Below are 22,427 nucleotides of genomic sequence, written 5' to 3' on the forward strand. Positions count from 1 at the left end.
ATCATTCAGCCACCAGAGCCATGCAATTTGCCGGAAAACTGACTTCTGGTCTCAGAGGTCAGCACTGCACTGCAAGGCTCCAAATCTGTGAGCTTCAGGCCAGGTCAAGATAGTTTATTGTCTTCATTTACCCATCCTACTTTCACACACACCCTACTGCAATCAATGACTTCCATCCTCCTGTAGCTGGGGTAGCAGGGAGCTGAGCTGAGAGCCACTCCCACCCAAACAGAGGAGGCTCAAGAGAAGAGCTGGAAGGGATGGTGAAGGCAAGGATCTGCTCCAGGAGTGAACAGTCACTCAGGTCATGAAACCCCAAGGGGAGACAGCCCAGGAGGCTGGTCAGTGAGTTAGATCAAGTCAAACTGAACAGAATCATGGGGGACTGACTGAATATGTCTACAGAGTTTGCATCTTGAGACGGTCACAATCACAATAAAGTAGTCATTGTGTGCTGACCTCTTATAACAGCAACGACATCTGCTAACAGCAGGGGGACAGTGCTTAACCCTTCAGGTTGCCCTGCCTACCATTGCTTGAGCTTCCCACCTACCTTGGGAGGGTGGGCAAGGAAGGCATCATTATTATCCAGCAGGAAACTATGGCTGGATGTCCAATGACACCCATGAAACTTGAATTCCACTTTTCTGTCTCTAGACCCTATGGGGCATCACCTGTCAGTCTTCCTGCACCTCAGCAGAGATGAAAGCAAAGGGGATCAGAATTGCTACCCCCAAGATATGCCAGTTTGTAATAAGAATTGTTTTGAGATGAAGGCAATGAAGAAGCATCAAATGCAGAAAGAGCACTTTTCCCTCCTTAATCTGCCTCAAAGCAGGACACAAAGTTTCCTTTGTGAAGGTGTTTCTTCCTTTCTCCCCTACCAGGAGACTGAAAGTTGGCACTGCAATGGGTCCGCACAAATGAACTTTACTAAAATAACCCTCATCTTCATTAATTTCCCTCAGATATTTACCTTCCCACAATTTCCCACCTCTAGGAGTCAAAATTTCTTTCCCTTCACCTTATCACTTCTCCATAATTTATTATCTTTTGTTAAAATGGTATATAAGCCCCTAGGTCTAACCACTTCTTGGGATCTTCACTTCTTTTCTATGAAGGTCTCTATGCACATAAAAATGAAAATATCAACATCAAATCAAGTTTGTTTTCTGTTTCTCCTGTTAATCTTCCTTTTTAACAAGTTTAATTTGCAGTCCCCAGCTGAAGAACCTAAGAGGGTAGAGGAAAGTGAAGAGCCCAGGTCATGGCCACTGTGTCTTGGGTTCTTGAGCAGCTGCTATCTGGAAGCCAAGTACTCTTCTGCCCAGGGGCTGTCCAGGGCATCATCCACCATTTCTACTCTGAATCTCAGGACTATCTGGCCCTGCCCTGCTGCCCTGGAGAAAGGCATTTTCTTTTGCATCTCCATTTATTATCCTCTTTCTCACCTCTCAAGTAACACATCTCCATGGACTCCGTCAGATCACCTCTGCCTGGCAGAGCCCAATTCAGAGTCTCCTTTCCCTTTAAGATTTCTTCTGTTAGGAGGAGTGTTGTGCTAACATTGAGGCCTAAACACCACATATTTTTTCCTCCCTGTTGACTGTATGTGTATCTGTGAATTGATTTTTTAAATGACCATATTTACCTTCTCAACCCCTCTTAATATGTTGAGCTGCTAGAGGACATGCCATATTGATACGAATGCTGCATGAATTTCAGAATGCTGGGGGCTGAGTTGGAGTTTATGATGCCTCCACGACCGCAGTTTTCTTATCAACACTGATCATATCATCATCTTCTTTTGTAACTTCCCACAGCACCTGGACTGAAGGCTGTGCACACAGTGGATGTTAAATAAATATTGACTGATATTCTTTGTTCAATAATATTTATATCTACAGGAATTCAACAAATTTTAACTCTTTGGTAAAACTCCTTAAGACATTGAAAAACAACATATCATGTGAGTGCCACGGAAGTATGAATAATGTATTAATGAGAGTTGGTATTTAGCTTCTTGCCATTTGCTATGCACAACAGGGCTATTATGAGTCTTGAGAACATGGGTTGCCTCTATAATGAAGAGCCAAGGGGAGGCATTGGCAATCAAGGCAGGCTCTTGCCTGAAGATGTTGCCATACTTTGTGATCTCACACTTTGCTTTCAGTTCCCGAATGGAGTAAATAGTTAATAAGGTGAATACATTACAGCAGGGTAAAAGCATCCTTTGAAACATGGAGGTGAGTAGGAAGAGTCAAGTGAGAGGCATGCCTGCCACAAACCCAAGAAATGTCCACAGGGCACCTTTAGCACAAACCACCCAGAGTCCTGTGGACACCACCCCTGGAAAGGTGGCCGACTGTGAGGGGCTCCTCCTCCACACAGGGAAATCATCCTTTTCTCTGCACAAACAGGGAAGCCCCAGAGTGAGGTTCCAGAGGTCATGTGTGGTTTTCATCTGGGCCATCTCATACAGTCACTTTGCAGTTCTGATAGTCCCACCATGTTTTTGTTTTGATAGACAACATATTTCTTAAGGATGGGCCCTGCTTTCGATTTCTTCTGAATTACCTAAAAACTACTCTGTAGTCATCTAGGCTAACAACTGCAGAGAACGTGGTGGGATTAGGCACCAGCTATGGTTGCATTTTATGAGATGTACGATACTTTCAATTCTGACCATTCTATTTCTACATTCCCATGAAAAATCGAAGAGACCATTTCTTCTCCTCTAGTGGTGAGCAGCCAACAATGACCCTTCTTCTCTTTGAATAAAGTAATGGTCATTTTCCAGAAGTCAGAAAAATAATCTTTAGTTATGTTCTCTGACATACTTCGAGGGGAGGGATGAGCTGGGGCACAGCATGAGTGACACACCCATGGCACGTTTGATCCAGAGATTACTTGTATTAAACATCGACTCTTTCTAGTGCTTCCCCACTGGGATGCTAATTCCCTCTCTAGTTCGAGCCCCTGCTTGCCCTGGACACAGTCAGGCACTCACCCTCAGGTGGATCTGTCAGCTCTGCTAATATAGAGAGAAAGTTGAGATTGCACTGCAGAGGTCCAAAGACCTGGGAATTAAAATTTTAAAATGTGAAAGGACTTAAGACTTTTATTTGCCATCAAGCTGGATGCTGCTGGGATTTAAAAGTGGTTGTAAGAGTTAAAGAAAGATGAAAGAAACGCAAAGAGTGGCTCAACAGTCAAAGACAGGTTTATTCTCCAAAATAAAGAGGGGCTTCTGGATACTTTCCGTCAGAAGTGCTCTGTCTTACAGACTAAGAGTATTTATTGGTTTTAGGATGAGAGAGAGCTTATCACAAGCTTGGAATGTTTCTGTGTCAGGGACAAGTATATGGCAGGGTTGGAATGTCTCTGGCTGGAGGGGAGGTGCCTCTGGTTGGGGAGAGGTATATTTCTTATGGTTGGAAAGTTTCTGGTCGGAGATGTCATTTGTGGTTTATGGTCATGCTGACCTTAGCCTTAGCCATTAGGCAGTTTTTGATCAAGGTGAACTTTAAAATGGCAGTGCTTGTCCAACACGGTGATGCTCCTGCCCTGTCAGTGGTCCCTTCCCCATCCCTGGCCAGATAAACCCCTGGGGTATTGGCCAGGCAACCAGGATGAAGCATGAGAACAGCCCCCAAACCAGGACTCGTGCCAGTCCCAGCCTCAGGGCTGGCTTCTCCCAGCCTCTCTCACACCCAGCAGCTGGGACTTGCTGCCCACACCACCTGCGTTATTTGGATTTCTTTAAATAAAAATTTAAACAGTCTTATGTCAAATGCCTTTCCTTGAGTGGCATCTAATGTAGTATCATCTATATACGTGCTACCCAGATTCATCAACTTGTCAGTTATTCTTGCCTTGATGCCTCTCACTTTAAAAATGCCTCTCATTTTAAAAAGAAATAAAATCATAAAAGTGCTCCCTTAATCCATCCTTTTTCCTCCCTCCCCAGAATTAGCCACTCTTCCTAAGTCAGTGGGCTTTATTCCCGTGCATACCCATAAATCATACATGGTATTATTTTGTTGCTTTTTAAAATAACCAGAAATGGTATCCTAGTATGCAGCCTTTTCAACTTATATCTTATTTTTAACTTTTGAAATGTATTTGCATTAATACAGATAGATCTGCTTCGTTCATTTTAACATGTGTATAATATTCCATGGGATTCAGTCCCCTATTGATAGGCGACTAGGTATATTGTTGCCAATTTCTTTCTATCAAAACAATATGGACTTCTTCAATTTACCGGATGTTGTCAAAATGCTTGCCAAAGAGGGTGTGTCAATTACCCTTTTGCCAGATTTGCATAAGAGTTCCTATTTCTCCACAATTTGTCGACATTTGGTGATCAGCACAATTTGATGTTAAGTACAGTGATATTTTAACATCGGTTTATTTGTAATTCCCTGACTTTTTGTGAGGTTGAGCTTCTTTCCATATCCTTATTGACTACCTAGCTTTTCTTTTCAGTGGCAATCCTATTTGTGTATTTTAAAAATCATGTTATTCATCTTTTTCTCACTGGTTTGAAGGAGTTCTTTACCTATCCTGTATAGCAATCCTTTGTCAGTTATATGGGTTTCAAATATCTTTTCCTAGTTCATGACTTGACTTTTTTTTACTCCTCTGTCATGTCTTGATGAATAGATATCCTTAATTGTCATTGAGTCAAATTTATTCACTGTACCTTCATGATTTGTGCTATGTTAGAACATCCTTTAAAAAATCTATTAAAAATTATTTAAAACAAGGTTACAGGAAACAAAGTTAATGTACAACAATCAATGGTGTTCATATATTAGCAACAGGCAATTGAAAATAAAATTATCTTCCCTGAATAAAGACAGTTTTGCTTCTTCCTTTCTGATCTTTAGGCCTTTTATTCCTTGCTTTATTACAATTGCTAGAAGCACCATTACAAAGCTAAATAGAAGTGATGAGAGTGGGAATTCTTGCCTTGGCCTAGATTTTAAGAGGAGAATATTCAATATTTCACCATTTAGTATAATGTCATATTTTTTGTAGATTTCCTTTATTAGCTTAAGAATGGTCTCTTTATTCCTAGTTTTCTGAGAATTTTTATCATGTATCAGTGTTAATTTTGTTAAATGCTTTTTACGCATTCATTGAAATGATTACATGTTTTAAAATTTTTTCTGTTAAACTGCATTGATTATTTGATGTTAAAGTCTACCTTGTTTTTCTAAGAAAAAAATCTATATCTTGACATATTGTTGTTGTTGTATCTTGCTGGATTAAATTTGGTAATTTTTTATAAGTATTTTTCAATCTGTGTTGATGTTGCTCTTTCATTATTCATAATATATTTGTCAAGTTTTGGTATTAGGCTTATGATGGTCTCATAAAATGAGTTGGAAAATATGCCCAGCTCATTTTTCCTAGGTTTGTATAGATTAGAGTTCTTCATTTGTGTTTTGTGTTTGTTTTTTCTTCATTTGCGTTTGGTAGAATGCAACAGTGAAACCACTCAAGCCTGCAATTTTCTTTGTAGGAAGGTTTTTGATCACAACTTCAAAATTTTTCATAGGCATAAGACTATTTAGGTTTCCTATTTTTTGTCTGTGTCCATTTTGGTAAATTGTGTTTTACAGGGAATTTGTTCATTTCATATTTAAGTTACCAAATTTGTTGGTATTAAGTTACTCTAAATGTTATCTAATTATCCTTTTAATGACTGTACCATGATAGTAATAGCCTGTCTTTCATTCCTGATGTTGGTAACTTGTGTTTTCTTTATTTTTTCCCCTGACCAGTCTAGTTAGAGGTTTATCTTTAAAAAAAAAAAAAAAAAAGTCTTCTCAAAGATTCAGAATTGTTCATTTTTTCTCTTGCTTTTTTGTTTTTGCTTTTTTTTTTAAAGAGTCTCACTGTCACCCAGGACGGAGTGCAGTGGCATAATCTCGGCTCGCTGCAGTCTCCACCTCCTGGGTTCAAGCGATTCTCATGCCCCAGCTTCTTGACTAGCTGGGATTGCAGGTGCGTACCCCCATGTCTGGATAATTTTTTTGTATTTTTAGTAGAGGCAGGGTTTTGTTATGTTGGCCAGGCTGGTCTCGAACTCCTGGCCTCAAGTGATCCTCCCACCTCAGCTTCCCAAAGTTCTGGGATTATAGTCATGAGCCACCACGTCTAGCCCCTATTTTTTTTTTTTTTTCTGATTTCACTCTGTCAGACATTTTGATATTGTACCATAGGTGCTTGGGGCTTTGTTCATTTCTTCAACCTTTTTTTCTTTCTATTCTTCAAACTGGATAATTTAAAGTGCGCTATCTTTTATGTCAATTGATTCTTTCCTCTGTCATCTTCATTTTACTCTAAGATTGTTCAATACATTTTACTTTCATGTACATATTTATTCATTACTAATTTACTTATTTGTTTAGTTTATATTCACTGTGGATTTATTATTCACACATATACTTCTCAGTTCTTTTTTTTCTTGAGACGGAGTCTTGCTCTGTTGCCCAGGCTGGAGTGCAGTGGTATGATCTTGGCTCACTGCAACCTCCATCTCCTGGGTTCAAGTGATTCTCCTGCCTGAGCCTTCCAAGTAGCTCAGACTACAGGTGTGCACCACCACACCTGGCTATTGTATTTTTTAGTAGAGATGGGGTTTCACCATGTTGGCCAGGCTGGTCTCGAACTCCTGACCTCAGGTGATCCACCCGCCTCAGCCTCCCAAAATGTTGGTATTACAGGGATGAGCCACCGCACCTGAACCCCCCTCAGTTCTATACTTTCTACCTGGTTATTTTTATGCAGTTTTAAAATTTTCTTTTTCTGGGATTTTCTATTTTTACATACACTATAAGCATATATTTCTTTATTTCCTCAAGCATACTTATACTAACTGTTTTAAAATCTTTATCTGATCACTGCAATGTCTGGGTCATCTCAGGTTGATGCCTTTTTTTTCCTCTTGGGAACGCATGACACATTTGACACTTTCCTGTTTGTTGGGCATTTAGTAATTTCAGATTGTAGCCAGGACACTGTATTGTTATGTTGTGGGGAATGCAGATTCTGTTCTGTTCCTCTGAAGACAGTTATGTTTGCTCGTTTATTTGTTTTGTATGTTTGTTTGAACAGGAAAACGTCTCCGTTGGATTCAAACACCAAAGTCTGCTTCTTGGGTGTCATTCAAACTTCCGTTTCTTCATCTTTAGCCCGAGTCTGTCCTGTATGTGGATCGTTCACGGGTCAGACAGAAACATGGGAACGGTTTTCACACAGAATTTGGAGCTTCTGCTCTCTGGCTTTCTCCTTTCTGGGATTCCTCCGCTTTCCTGCAGCTGGGTTTGGGCTTTTTTCAGTACAGTGATTCTGCAGCCTAGAAGGACCTCAGGTTTCCATTGGTGTTATTTTACCCGCAACTATACAACACCCACTGTGACCTACCCTCAGGCAAAACCCCACACAGAAGTAAACTGGCAGCATTCCCTCTCCTTCTCCCAGGGTCAGCTCCCCTCCAGGAGCTCAGACAGCTGTGCTTGGTTTGTTTTTCTCGCTCTCCGGTGCCATCAGGCCCTTGCTTTGTGCTTTTTCCAGAGTTTTCATTGTTATATCAAGAAGAGCATGGTCTAGTACGAGCTGTTGACCATCTCTACTTTTAGCGACTTAAAGTTTTACTTTTCCCTTTGGGCCTTTAATTAACTTTGAACACTGTGGGACTTGGACAGAGGGAGGAACAGGTGCTCCCCTAGACGGAGGAACAGGCGTTCCCCCAGAGGGAGGAACAGGAGCCTCCCCAGATGGAGGAACAGGTGCCCCCCGAGAAGGAGGAACAGGCGCTCCCCCAGAGGGAGGAACAGGAGCCCCCCCAGAGGGAGGAACAGGCGCTCCCCCAAAGGGGAGGAACAGGCGCTCCCCCAGTTTTGGGCACGGAGACACAGACAAGCAATCCCAACACAAATGTGGCATATCGTCATGCTCTGACATATGTGGTCATGCACAGATGGTCATGCACATACATGAATGCATGTGTGTGCATCTGGCCCTGCAATGGGTCAGGAAGCTGAGCAGCCACACAGCACAAATGGGACCGACCGCAGTACTAAGTGTCCTGGCTGGGGGGCGCTGAGCACCCAGGCAGAGCTCGTCCAGCTCCCCAGGAAGCCAGGCCAGGGCAGAGAGGAAAACTTGTTAAAGGGTTCTTAAATTGTGGTTCTAAATTTACCTTTCTCAATGTAGATAATTAAAAATAGCTTAGCATCATTAGGTGAGGATCTAAATTTGTCTTTTTGAAATACGGATAACTGTTGTGGTACCATTTATTCAATTGTCCTGTTTCCCCATTGATATCAAATATATTATCCACACTCTTATGTGTGTGGATCTATTTCTGATTTTTCTGTTCTGTTCCAGTTGTCTGATTTTATCCCTGCCCCCGTACTTCCCTGCTTTAAACACAGTAGTTTTGTCATCAGTCTTAATGTCGGATAGGGTAGATATCTTCTGACTCTTCTTTTCCTCTTCCTGTGAACTGTTCTTTAAACTTTTACTAGGTATTTTTGGTGCTTTATCTTTTCATTTAAATCCTAAAGTCAGTTTGTGACATTTAATCACAATCTCCCTTTGAGATGTTGATAGAAAATAAGTTGAATATACAGTTTATTTTGAGAAAATTACCACCTTTAGAATCCAAGACCTTCTCATCCATGAATAGGCACGTCTCTGCTTCCTCCGTTCTTCTTTCAGGCCCTTCGGTGAAGTCCATACTTTGTCTGCACATCTAGTCTTCCCTTGTACTCCGACGTCTCTCAGGGGAAGCAGCTACACATTTTTTGGTCTTTGTTCTCTCTCACCAGAGTCTGTCACAGTTATCTGCCCAGTAGGAGCCTTCAAGAAACAAGTTTAGACCACTGTCTTTGGGTTTTATATCTAAATACGGAAACCAATTGTCAGAGGCATGTGGCCCAGAGCAAATCCATCTTAAATAGGAGCTGGGTAAAATGAGGCTGAAACCTACAGGGCTGCATTCACAGACGGTTAAGACATTCTAAGTCACAGGATGAGATAGGAGGTCAGCACAAAACACAGGTCATAAAGGCCTTGCTGACAAAACAGGTTGTGGTGAAGGAGTGGGACAAAACCTGCCCAAACCAAGAAAGACGGCCACGAGAGTGACCTGTGGTCATCCTCACTGCTATACTCCCATCAGCACCATGACAGTTTACAAATACCATGGCAACGTCAGGAAGTTACCCTAGATGATCTAAAAAGGGGAGGCATGAATAATCCACCCCTTGTTTAGCATATCATCAAGAATAACCTGGGCAACCAGCAACCCTCAGGGCTGCTCTGTCTATGGAGTAGCCATTCTCTTATTCCTCTACTTCCTTAATAAACTTACCTTCATTTTGCATTGCGGACTTGCTGTGAATTCTTTCTTGCCCGAGATGCAAGAACCCTCTCTTGGGGTCTGGATCGGGACCCCTTTCCTGTAACACGATGAACAAATACAGTGAGAGCTCTTGGTGTACTGGTGTTGGAGTGGAGGTTTAGCTGAAACATCAAGAAACAGTAGATGTCATGTTTCAAAGTGAGACGATAGACCATGAAACATCAAAAACAATTTGGCTGAGAATTGTTAGATGACTCTTCAATATTTTGCCTCTACTGATGCTACAAAAGGTTTAAGGGAAGGGAAGTTTGTAGAAAATGCTATGTGTGAGAATTTTTAAGGAGTTGCTGATATGCTGTGAGTCTCTCTCACTGTCATCTTGCCCCAAGGGGTGAAGGTGGGGTGTGCCTGTCTCTAGACTCAGGTCTTAGGAATGAGGTCTTAGTGGGACCACCAAGAGAGCTTGGTGTGTGTCCATCATGGTTGGAGGCTACAGGACACCAGTTTCTGACTCCTGGAGACTCTAATATCTAGTAAGGAACAGGACGAACCGTTAGGATCTGCCTGCATCCAGGAGTGTGTTGGGGTGAAGGATGCACGAATGTGTCCGGTGAACCACAGGTAAGCTATGGAGCTCAAGAGAACTGTGTCCATCATCCTAGATTTTGTACAAGAAAGACACTTGAGGTGAGAGCAGACATCTTCTCAGAGAAGCCAAAGACAACACCACGTTCCCGGGATGGGAATTGATGAGCTAGTGGAAAGTGCATCCCCAGCGTTAAAGGATCTGCAGGTGAGGAATCCCTGAAGAGCCCCCGGAAGTAGCACGTGAGATAAGGCGTTTGTTTCAAGCACCTGATGGGTCCAGAGGATGTGGAGCCAGCCTGGAAAACACCAGTCCAGTATAGGAAGAGCTTCCGTTCCCTGTTCCCCTTACTCCCCCCTGCCCTGCCCCTGCCCCAACCACTGTTCCTTCCCTGGAGCAGCAGGCAGCGAGAGGGAGAGGGAGAGGGTTCAACTTATTAATTATGGCAAATTGCAAACATATATTAAAGTAGAGATAATAGTATGATGAGCCCCCATCAACGAGTTTCAACAAGTATCAACTTACGGCCAATCTTGTTTTATCTATACTTACTATCTCTAATTATCCTTTCTGAATTATTTTGAAGGCAATCCCACACATTATATGTAATATTTCAGTCTGTACCTTGAAGAGATACTGATACATGTAAATATTTACATCCGTATGTGTGTCATATACGTAGAGATATACACCCAAAGATCCACCCCATGCTAATAATGATCACTAATTCCTTTACTGCATCAAACGAAAACATCTAATTTTAAGTCAAGTTCAGAATTTTGATTGTCATGTGGGACTGGACATGTCAACTCCTAAATGGCAACTATGTTTTGTGACTTTGGAGACCATAAGATTATCTGACTTTTCTTTCCAAAAGAGAAGGAACCAATCCCCACAGAATAGGAGACAAAAATAAAGACACTCAGTGCTGCTGTTGGCCCCGTGAGTGCTGTGTGGCTCCTCAGCTCCCCAGCCCATTGCAGGGCCAGGTACACACACACGCATCCACATACCTTCCCCGTCTGTGCACGACCACATATGTCAGGGCATGACGCTATGCCACACGTGTGTTGGGATCACCTGACGGTGTCTCTGTTTCCACAGCTGGGGGAGTGCCTGTTCCTCTCTCTGCCCTAGTCCCACAGTGTTCACATCTCTGGAAATGACTGCAGCCCAGTGGGGAGCTTGTGGAATGCCCTCTTGGCAGGTGGTACTGGTCCCAGCTTGCCAGGGACACTCCCTGGCCACACCTATTGTCCCGGCACCATCGTTCACAGCACCCCCACTCACCCGTCTGAAAAGTGTCCTGGCTTTGACAACCTCTCCCAGGGCCACCTCACTGTTCGGCTCTGCCCTGGGCATGAGCTGCCACGTGCCCTGCCCTCCACTGAGCAGAGCCCAGCCCAAGCCCCACCAGGAACTGAGAGTCCCTCAGCTCTCACCAGCCAGTGTTGTCTTAGCCTCCCCTGAGACAAGGAAATGGGAACAAAAGACTCCACTGGGGATAATTCTGGTGACAGGGGAGTTTGGGAAGGGATCCAGTACATGTCTGGGGATTGATGACAGCCACGGACTCGTGGAGACCAGCAATTGGATGGGTGCCGGAAAGGACAAAGGCCAAGGCCTGGCGATGTGTGGGGTCAAAGGCATCCAGGTGGCCGAGTGGACCCATGGTCCTGGCTGGGGGGGCACTGAGCACCCGGGCAGAGCTCGTCCAGGGCCCCAGGGAGCCAGGCCAGGGCAGGAAGGGAGAGGTCATCGTGAGACAAGCCATTGGGATCTTTCAACGTGTCCTTACTCTCCCTCCTCCCCTCACACCAGAAAGCACAAGCTGAACAGACCCTGCTGCCAGGTGCCCCTTGTGTGTGAGGGTCCTGGGCCACCATAACCAACACTGCAAGCTGGGTGGTTTCAACAACAGACGTTTATTCTTGTTTATTCTCTCCCAGCTTTGGAGGCCAGAAGTCCTAGGTCAAAGTGTCACAGGGCCCCCTCCCTCTGAGGGCTCCAGGGAAGGGTCCTGCCTGCCTCTTCCAGCGTCTGGGGGTGCCGCAATCCCTGGCCTCCTTACCTTGCAGGCACATCTGTTGCCATCGCCACGTGGCCTCCCCCGGCGTCTGTGCTCACATCTTCACCCCTGTGTGTGTCTCACTGTTTCTTCTCTTCTTATAACGACGCTAGTGACATTGGATTTAGGGGCCACCCTACTCCATCTAGACCAGGCCAGATGGCAAGCAGATCCGTCTAGACCAAGGTGTCCAGTCTTCTGGCTTCCCTGGGTCACACCGGAAGAAGAAGTGTCTTGGGCCACCCATCAAATAGTTATGAGCCAAAAAAAAAAAAAAATTGCAAAAAATCTCATAACGTTTTAAGAAAGTTTACGTATTTGTGTTGGGCTGTCTTCAAAGCCGTCCTGGGCTGCATGCGGCCGACAGACCTCACATCGAACAAGCTTGATCTAGACCTTATCGTAGTTTAACTACAACTGCAAAATCCTTATTTCCAAATAAGGTTACATTCCGAGGTTTCAGGAGGGACATGCATTTTGGGGAAGACACCCTTCAGCTCAGTGTACTTGGGAATCACTTGGTGGCAAAAGCTTGGCTCACAGGTATGAGCCAAGTCTGAAGGCCGAGAGCGGCTGTGGCTTCCCAGCCTGGTGATGGGAGGACCTGGATCCCCACGGGGTCTCCTGTACTGTCTGGGGCTGTTGAACTTGGCTGCCTGCACCAATGCATTCAGGGACTGTCTGTGAGAACTGCATGCCATCAGCCCAGGTCTGGTATTAGAGGGGCTCCCAGCTGTCAGCCCAGGACTGGCTCAGTGCAGGACTGCAGACTGGAGTGCATCACACGGAAGGTGAGGTGACACCGTGCCTCTGGTGCCTGGGCGAGGGCCTTGCACCTTTCTCCCAGGCTCTGCTTCCTGGTAGAGCAGGTCTGGCTGCTCAGGAAGGGCCCGTCTGGGTCCAGCACGTGGGACTGTGGGTGAGGAGGCGCTCCTGTCCACAGCGGTCAGCTATTTCTGGCCATCGGTCCACGCCTTTCTGGGAACCCTTCCTGTCCCTTGCACGTGCGGCTGATGCAACGGTCCCAACCCCACAGACGCTCTGGGTTTAGAGTGACTCCTTCTCAAGACGAGTGGTTGAAACATCACCAAGTGCTCCTTGGGCTGCGCAAGGGAACCCTGGAGCCCATGCCCCCTCCCAAGCCCACTGGGCCGCTCTGTGTTCTCACCTTCCTGTTCCACAGTTGGTGGTGGGATTTGCGCTGCTCCTGGTTCCCCACCCCCATTTGTCCTCAATGGACTGTGGGTCAAGACACCCTGGAAGGCAGGGTGGGCCTCCCGTGCCATCCTCTGTTCCTGTACAGAGGTCACTGCGTTTGCCTCCCCAAAGCACCGACATTCAGGTCGTGATGACTCAGGAAGGGTCTGCGAGCCTCTCTCGGGGAGGCAGGAGGAAGTTCTGTGCAGAGGGAGGGGCGGCACCCGCGGCAGCTGCAGACCGAGAGACAGCTGGGCAGCAGGGTGCTCCTGGGAGGCGTGCGGCCCGGGGCCACCCAGGGGTGCTGATTAGCAAGACTCCTACCTGCTTCCTCCATCGGACCATCTGCTTTGTGAGTAACTGAGTGACAATACCAGAAAACCGAGCAGTGATGCAGATCCTATAACCTGCACGTGCCACATCAACTCTGAGTTTCCTGTGGGGCGGTGAGTTAGTAGTGCAAAGCAGTCTGTGTTATGGCCTTACCTGCCCCTCTGCACGTTGGGAGGCTGAGGCGGGCGAATCACTTGAGGTTAGGAGTTCGAGACCAGCCTGGCCAACATGGTGAAACCCCGGTCCTACTAAAAATACGAAACTTAGCCAGGCGTGCTGGCGTGCGCCTGTAATCCAAGCACTTTGGAAGGCCAAGACCGACGGGTCACCTGAAGTCAGGAGTTCGAGACCAGCTTGGCCAACATGGTGAAACCCTGTATCTACTAAAAATACAAAATTTAGCCAAGTGTAGTGGCATGCACCTGTAATCCCAGCTACTCGGGAGGCTGAGGCAAGAGGATCTCTTGAGGCTGGGAGGTGTAGGTTGCAATGAGCTGAGGTCACACCACTGTACTCCAGCCTGGGTGACAGCAGTGAAACCCTGCCTCAAAATAAAATAAAATAAATAAAATAAAATAAAATAAAACAAAATGTGCTGACCTTCACACCTCCCATCTGGTGAACTTGTACTCATCCCTCAAGACCTAGTCAGATTTCAGCCCACTCTGCCAGCTCTAATCATACTGCACCGCAATTCATGCTTGAAGGCTTGTTCCTCCTCGCCAGCCTGTGAGCTCTGAGGGCAGGGGCTCCGCCTGATGTTCTGGGGCTCCCGCATCTGCAGGCCGAGTGCCTGACCTGGGACCCAGGCTCAGCTTGTGCTCCTTCCATGCATGTGACAATGACCGTGTGTCTGGGAGGTGAGAGGTTGCAGCCCCGGCATGGGGGACCAGACTGTCTTCTTCTTGGACCCATCCAGGAGCCCCTGCCCTTCCCTCAGACACCAGTGCACAAAGCCCAGGGCTGGAGGGATTTGCAGGGCTCTCAGGACGGCCCACACAGCACACAGCTGAAGAGGCTGCTGCAGGGATGCGGGATGCAGCTCCCAAGGAGGAAGGGGAGAGTCCTGCTCACCCCCAGGTCTTGGGCTGTCCAGGGCAGCCACCTGTCTGGGTGGGGCCCGACGCCCAGTGCCCCATGGCCTACAGCTCTGACAATAGCTCTGCTTTATCTCTGGAACTTGAACTCCCCCAGGGGAACAGGGAGGCTGGGGATGGCGACGGGAATGCGGGCTCTGGAAGGCAGGGTGGGCTCTCCCGTGCCATCCTCTGTTCCTGTACAGAGCCCAGGGCTCCTGGGGAGGGGCCTCCTAGAACAGAGAGAGGGGTCACACACGGGCCTCTGCATCCCCCTCTCCAGAGGCCCAGCCAAAATCCCAGGTCTCTGAGAAACCTGTGCGTCTCCACCTGCCGGGACCCAGCTCTGGCCCCCTCGCCATAGCCGTTGCTCCTACCAGGAATTCGCTCCTCTGACGTCGTGGCTGATCCAGCACACCCGGCAGGTGGTCAGTGTGTGTCCCAGGCACCTGACTGGGCTGTGCAGCACCACTTCATGCTGTCCTGTGGGGTGAGCACCCTGCGACAGGTAGGGAAACTGAGGTATAGATGGGAAGTGGCTTGCCCGAGGTCAGGCAGTGCAGGACTTGGGACCCAGTCTCGGCTTCACCATCTTAACTCTGACATGATCCCGTCTCCCTTTGCGGGGAAGACTTTTCGAGGACAAGAATGTGTCACCTTTGTTATTCCTTCCCGAGCCCTAAACCCTGGGTGTGGGCAGTAGGGGCTCAGTCAACATTTACAGAGTTAATCCAAAGCAAACCCCAGAACGGTTCTCGGTGCTGGCCGCAGAGAAGAATCACAGGCGGCAGAACCACCCTTTGGGGCAGGGCCCAGGCATTGATATTCTCCCCACTCCTGGCAATTTTGAGTGCAGCAGGTGGAGACCACAGCACCTGCCAGATCATGGCCCGGAGGGACAGCAGTCTGCTCCTGGGGTGTTTGCACCCTCCTGGAACTCAGCCCTGCACCACGACCTGGCCTGGCCTCTGGGTATTATGAGCAGTGGGAAGGCAGAGAGCTCTCACCAGATCCCCCAGGATTTCCCCTACAATGACCTTTATAATAACATGAAAATCCTGCTGTCCATGCATGAACCTGGGTTCACTGTCTCCCAGAAAAAGTGAGTGCCCTGACAACAAGGCAGACAACGCTCTTTCCTTCTTCCTCCTTCACTGGCCTCAGCAGGGGCGGCACACCAGAGGTGAGGGGCCCTCAAATCCATCCACAAAGGGCTTGCGGAACACAAGGCAGGGCCCCGGAGTCACACGGCGGGACACATCCTGGTGCCCAGCACATGCGCCTTCGGGCTCCCATGGGTCACTCAGGGAAGGGTAGTTTGTGGACGCGCCCTTGGCAGTGCAGAGCCGCCCTGCACACACCACCAGGGACCCCAGTTGGAGGCTAAATCTGAGCGGCCAGGCGCTCCCATTTCTCGGGGTAATAAACCAAGTCCACCCTTCAGACAGACAAAGGCTCCTGGAAGGATCAGTGGGGGTCATCAAAATGCCTCCCTGGAAAAGAAACACGGAGAACACAAAATCTAGGAACCCGTTTTCCTGGAATGAGATTAGTCTCTTGCCCACAACCAGCCAGTGCCCTGCAGGAGGTTAGGGGGTTGGGGGGTTCTGTGGATGCCAAGGGCGGAGGCTTAGGGTCCTGGGTTAAATGGACCTGCGTTAAATACTGGCTATACCAGGGATACTGGAGTAACCTCCGACAGGCACCAGAAATGTTGAGTCTTAGTTTCTTCCTCTGGAAAATGGATATAATCATCGCTGTCTCATCGGATATGTTGTTACAAAACAATTCTTCAGATGTAGCCTTCAGTTTCTAAAAGAGCACACCGGGCAAAGGTGGAGAGTCAGTTCCTGTTTGTGTTAAGAATGTGGCTGGGTGCAGTGGCTCACGCCTGTAACCCTGACACTTTGGGAGGCCAAGGAAGGCAGATCACTTCACTCCAGGAGTTTGAGACCAGCCTGGCCAACGTGGCGACAGCCGGTCTCTAAAAAAATACAAAAAATGAGCTGGACACATGCCTGTGGCCCAGCTACTTAGGAGGCTGAGGTGGGAGGATCACTTGAGCCCCACGGGGGCGGGGGTCTCAGTGAGTTGAGATTGCACCACTGCACTCCAGCCTGGGTAACAGAGCAAGACCCTGTCTCCCCCCGCCCCCCCCCCTCAAAAAAAGTGCTTAGATCCAGAGAGAAAATCTCTGGAAGGATACCTAAGAAAGTTCACAATAGATGCCTCTGGATAGGAGAGGCTGTTTTGTATTATTTGATTTTAAAAATCAATTACGTGTGCCATGTTTTTATTAACATATTTTCAATCAATTCATTTCATCCACTTATTAAAATGTAGTTAATAATTTTTAGGGGAGAAAGCAAAAAAGAAAGACAAGAAATCTCTGTGTTTCAGGAGTTGTGAGAGTGCCGTCTCCAAGGCTGATCTGGGATGGAGCAGGCTGGGGCTCTCTTGTCGTGGGACCAGGGGTGTTCTGAGGGCTCCTGGCTGGGAGGCTGAGATGGACACCGTGTGCTGGTCCTGCAGCCCCACGTGGCTCCCACACCCTGCACCAGGCCAGGCTAGGAGGGTGATTAACACACGTCTGCTCCCCAGCAGAGGACCCGTAACCAGAACTGAAATCCGCCCTCACCGCTTGCTGCCAAAACAGTGGAGGCTGAACTGACCTCTCCCCTTTGAGAGAGAAGAACTGTCTGGGAGCTTGACAAAGGCATGCAGGAGAGTCCAGGAGCAGCCAGAGCCAGGAGGGAGAGCCCTCCCCAAGCAAACAATCCAGAGCGGCTGTGCAAACACCGGGACATAAATGAGGCCTCCTGGACCATGAAGTGTGTCCTGAGCTGCATCCCGGAGCCCACGGTAGTCATGGCGGCCAGAGCACTCTGCCTGCTGGGGCTGGTCCTGGCCTTGGTGTCCTCCAGCTCTGCTGAGTACGTGGGCCTGTGTGAGTACCGCTCTGACTGCCCCGGTAGCAGGGTGGGCGGGAAGGGAAGGGATCCAGGATAAGGGGGGATTCTGCATTCATGTAATAATGGCCACCTGTCACATATACACTTTTTCCTGCGCTATCCTATGAAGTGGGTGTTTATTGTCCCCATTTCACAGACAAGGAAACCGAGGCTCAGAGAAAGTTAACAACTTATCTAAGGCAGCTCTGCCCAGTCTGTGTTGAAATCAGGCTTTGAGCCTGAGCCCATCCCCTATGACCCCGTAGCCATCTTTGCCGGAGATTTCTAAATTACAGTATAGGTCTTTATGCATTGTTTTCACATTTACAAAGAAAAAGGAAAGATGCGGGAGAAAAACCCTGACTTCAGAATACTTTCAATACCTACCGGCACAAGGTTCATTTAGCCATTGCATAGCAACCCTGCGGCGGAGGCGTGGCTGCTCCATTAACCCAAGTTTGAAGGAATGAGGGTACGGCTTTTATCCGGGCGTCTTCTGAGCAGGGTCAAAGGCAGGGGTTCCTGAACTCGCAGCCCATTAGAATCACCTGGAGAGCTTTAAAAATCCTAATGCCTGGGGCACACCAGTTACCCCAGGGCATCTGCGGGTGAGAGCCAGGCCTCAGTTGTTTTTCTTTAAAGACAGCCTCGCTTTGTCACTCAGGCTGGAGTGCAGTGGCACAATCTCGGCTCACTGCACCCTCCGCCTCCCAGGTTCAAGCAATTCTTGTTCCTCGGCTTCGAGCAGCTGGGATTACAGGCGTGCACCACCAGGCCCAGCTAATTTTTTGTATCTTTAGTAGAGACGGAGTTTCGCTATGTTGGCCAAGCTGGTCTTAAACTCCTGGCCTCAAGTGATCCTCCTGCCTTGACCTCCCAAAGTGCTGGAATTAGAGGCATAAGCCACCATGCCCAGCCAACGTCAGTCATTTCTAAAGCTCTGCAGCTGATTCCAGTGTGAGTGAAATTTGGACGCGGTGAGGATAAGCAATTACAGACTGGGAGCAATAGAAGGGAATTTAAGAGACCACATGATATCTATTTTCCTAAGGAAATACCCAGTTCATTAATGAAACGAGGTGAACTTCTGCTGCACACACAGACATAGAGGCTTGCCTGAAAAATGAAAATACTGGGGACTGAAGGATGTCCAGGGAGGGTGGGACATGCTCAACAATTCGGGGAAGGGAGATGCAGAAAAAAATGAAAAGCAGGCAGCATGCGTTGCAACGATCTCTATGGCACGTGTGTCTCCCATCGCGTTTTTCATTTAAAACAAAGGGGCAAGGTTTTGTTGGTCAAACAGTGAAGGGTAACTTTGTTTCCAGGTTCAGGGGACCCTGGATTCCCCAGGGGTTCCTGCCAGCTGGAAGGGACCCAGGTCCGTATGTGACTTCCTGAGAAGGTGATAAGAGCGTGCCAAGGAGAGAGACACTTAGGCAAATGGCCCGAGTCCCCAAGTTTAGCATTTAACAGACTGCTTCTCTTTAAATATTCACAGGGAAAGCCCATCTTCCTAAAGGCAAGGGTTTCAGCTGTGGTTGAACTCAGGCGGTGGGAGCGGGAGGATGCAAATTTGCACAAGGAAAGCCCATCCTCCTAGGAGTGAGGGTTTCAGCAGTGGTTGAACTCAGGAGGGGGCAGCAGGAGGATGCAAATATTCACAAGGAAAGCCCATCCTCCTAGGAGTGAGGGTTTCAGCAGTGGTTGAACTCAGGAGGGGGCAGCAGGAGGATGCAAATATTCACAGGGAAAGCCCGTCTTCACTGGAGTGAGAGTTTCAGCAGTGGTTGAACTCGAGGTGGGAGCGGGGGGATGCAAGCTTGCAAAGTGAAGCAAACATACTCACTGCAGCCCAGTAAGGGCTCTGGCAGCTGACAGGGCTTTGTTTGGGACAGCTGCAAACCAGTGTGCCGTGCCGGCCAAGGACAGGGTGGACTGCGGCTACCCCGAGGTCACCCCCGAGCAGTGCAACAACCGGGGCTGCTGCTTTGACTCCAGCATCGTTGGAGTGCCTTGGTGCTTCAAACCCCTGCAGGAACAAGGAGGTAAGGCCTGAGTGACAGCATCGTGGTCTGGGCCTGGCCCCATAAGGCCGGGAGTCTCAGGGCCTCCCTGTCCTTTCTGGGCTGGAGATGGAGGCACGAGGTCCCCGGGAAGCCACACACACCTGCACCAAGGCCTCAGAGCACAGGCTTCAAGCCCAGGGCAGCCATGGCCAGGGGCTGTCCTCTTTTGTCCCCTTTGTGTAAAACATAAAAGCAATCATTTCAAAAAGGTGTTCAAAATGATGGCGTTATGTAGAGGAAACTAATTTAATAACTATTCTTGAGAGAAGTGGAAACACATAGGTGTGGAAAGCCAGGCTGACTTTCAGGCTGTTTTTGCAAACCGGTCCCCCACCAGAGTCTTGTCATTTGTGGCATCCCCTCCACAGATGGCAGGCAGCGCCAGCCCTGGGCGTTGGGCCTTGGTGCCACACCCCACTTCCCCCACTCTGCCCTCCACAAGGGCCATCTCCTCTCCCTCTCTCTGCCATGGTGGAGGGCAGGTGCAGGGCAACCACCCTGGGGGTTCCCTCCCCAAAGGCGGAGAGCCTGCGTGCTGTACAGGTAACAGATGGCCCTGCACACGGGTTTGCCGCCCTGGCTCCACCAGGCTCAGCTGCCCCACGTCGTGGGTGGGGCGATCGGCTATTAGCCATCTGCCGTGTCCAAGTGCCAGCTCAGCCCCCACGAAGGCCGCACCTGTGTGAGGTACCTTCCTGGAACCAGCATGCAGAGGGGCCTCTCTTGCCCTTTGTCCCAGGGTGAAACGCGGGAGGCTGAGTCCTGCTGGCACTGGCTGCCTGATCAATGATAGACCCCTGCCCTGCCCAGGGCCTCCCTCCACCCTCCCCAGCAAGTCCAGGGTGGGGGTGGGGGTCCAGAGAAGGCCAGGAGAGAGAGGGGTCTGTCAACTGTCCACTGCCGGTCCTGTTCCTTCGGCTCCTCATCCTGGAACTACACTCTCCTCTCTGAGTGCCAGCCACGGCCCTGCCAAGGCCCATCTCACTTGTTATCTGCCTGACCCCTGGGTCCCACTATCTTGCTTAGCAACCCAAGGTGGGAATCTTGGCTATTCCCCCATGTGGTGGGGACTCAACACTCCCCGGTGACTCAGGGGAGGAGGCAGCACTAGGCACTGGCCTTGGAACCTGCCTTGACCTTGGGAAGCTGGGCAGCGTGGGTGGAGAGAGACTGCTCACACAGGCCTTTGCTCTGTTTGCAGAATGCTCGTTCTGAGGCACCTCCAGCTGCCCCCGGCCAGGGGATGCGAAGCTCCGAGCACCCTTGCCCGGCCGTGATTGCTGCCGGGCGCTGTTCATCCCAGCTTTTCTGTCCATTTGCTCCCGGCAAGCGCTTCTGCTGAAAGTTCATGTCTGGAGCCTGATGTCTTAACGAATAAAGGTCCCATGATCCGCCCGAGGACAGTTCTTGGTGCCTGAGACTTCCCGCGGTTGTGCTTTATTTCTGCTGCGTCGTGGGAGATGGTGGGAGGGTGTCAGGGGAGGGTCTGCCCAGGCTTCAAGGGCAGGAACAGACTCCCTAAGGAGACACAGTGCATGCAAGGATATTCTGAATCCCAGACTGGCACCCACGTCGCAGGAAAGCCTAGGAACACGTAGCGCCGCTTCCTCGGGAAAGCAGAAAAAATACATTTCAAGTAGAAGTTTTCAAAAATCACAAATGCCTGTCTTGGTGAAGACAGCAAGCCAATAAAACGATCTTCCAAAGTGGTCCTCTATTTCACACCCGCTCTTGTTGCTATTCGATACTTATACTGTTCCTGGGTTCTTGTTTCTTTGTCCAGTAAATTAAACTGGCACTATTTTGTATTTGTTTGCTAATTAAGTTGAAACATCTGTGACACATTGGGTGGCCTTTTCTCTTTTTTTTAAAAAATGGATGCAGCTATAGGCATGAATGAGCTGGTGGCAGTGGGGATTCCATCTCATGTCCTCATGAAACCTTATCCACCTCTGGACCTGAGTGTGGTTCTCTCCCCACCGCACTGACCTGGGACATGGCAGCTCTCCACTCCCACCTAGACGGTTTTGGATGCACAAAGGCCCATGAGTGCCTCTGGCTGGGCCTCCCGTGCTGCTCCCACTGCTGGAGCTCTCTTAGGGGCCAGATCCACAATTCCACTGCAGTGCGGTCACAGTGACGGGGTTCTTGTTCTGAGCTATTTCTTCCCATTCGAAAAGAGACAACTGCTCCTTTAAAACAGCAGCCTTTGTTTTTCAGCTTGCACTTGGGGCCTGGTCCCTAGAGGTCACAATATCCCAAGAAGTGAGGTAGTACTGCCCTTGTCTTACAGATATGGAAAGAGATTTTCTTGAAGTAGCTTGTCCAAAAGTCCCTACGGAGAGGGGACACTGTCAGGATATCCTGGTCTCTGATCTCTGAATCTGAAGCCCTGGGTGTCCCTTCCAATACCCCAAAGCATCAGCTGCCCTCCCTGGAGTGAAACTTCCAGGACTATCCCACACCTCAGAACACACGCCAAGCGTGGCCTCCCCACTCCGGGGCTCTGCTACTGAGAGCTGCTCTGGCCTGGACGTCCTTCTGGGCGGGGCTCTGCATCCCTCTCCCTCACAGACCATGCCCAGTCTTTGAGGGCTAGAGGGGATGGAAAGGCTGGCCCCAGGCCCCCTGGCCTCAGCCTCAGGCCACCTCACTGCTGGCTGGATGACCAGCTCCATTTTCCTCCTACCCAGCCTGGTGCCCTCTCCCCAGGGACAGGGCTCTGCTGCCTCCTTGCCCGGGACTTCACTCATGGGCACCAC

The 22,427-nt window shown here is 48.9% G+C and overlaps 1 protein-coding gene across 1 annotated transcript; it reads left to right on the forward strand.

Annotated features, from left to right (window-relative positions):
* Positions 1-17,237: 17,237 nt before the first annotated feature.
* Positions 17,238-21,007, forward strand: TFF3 (trefoil factor 3 (intestinal)). The gene is made up of 4 exons (XM_012002612.1): positions 17,238-17,592; positions 19,495-19,644; positions 20,255-20,352; positions 20,867-21,007. Exons 1-4 carry the CDS (start codon positions 17,364-17,366, stop codon positions 21,005-21,007), a joined length of 618 nt encoding a protein of 205 aa, XP_011858002.1. The 5' UTR covers positions 17,238-17,363.
* Positions 21,008-22,427: the final 1,420 nt, after the last annotated feature.

Source organism: Mandrillus leucophaeus, unplaced genomic scaffold, assembly GCF_000951045.1.
Source record: "Mandrillus leucophaeus isolate KB7577 unplaced genomic scaffold, Mleu.le_1.0 Scaffold69, whole genome shotgun sequence".
Classification (NCBI taxonomy): Eukaryota; Metazoa; Chordata; class Mammalia; order Primates; family Cercopithecidae; genus Mandrillus; species Mandrillus leucophaeus.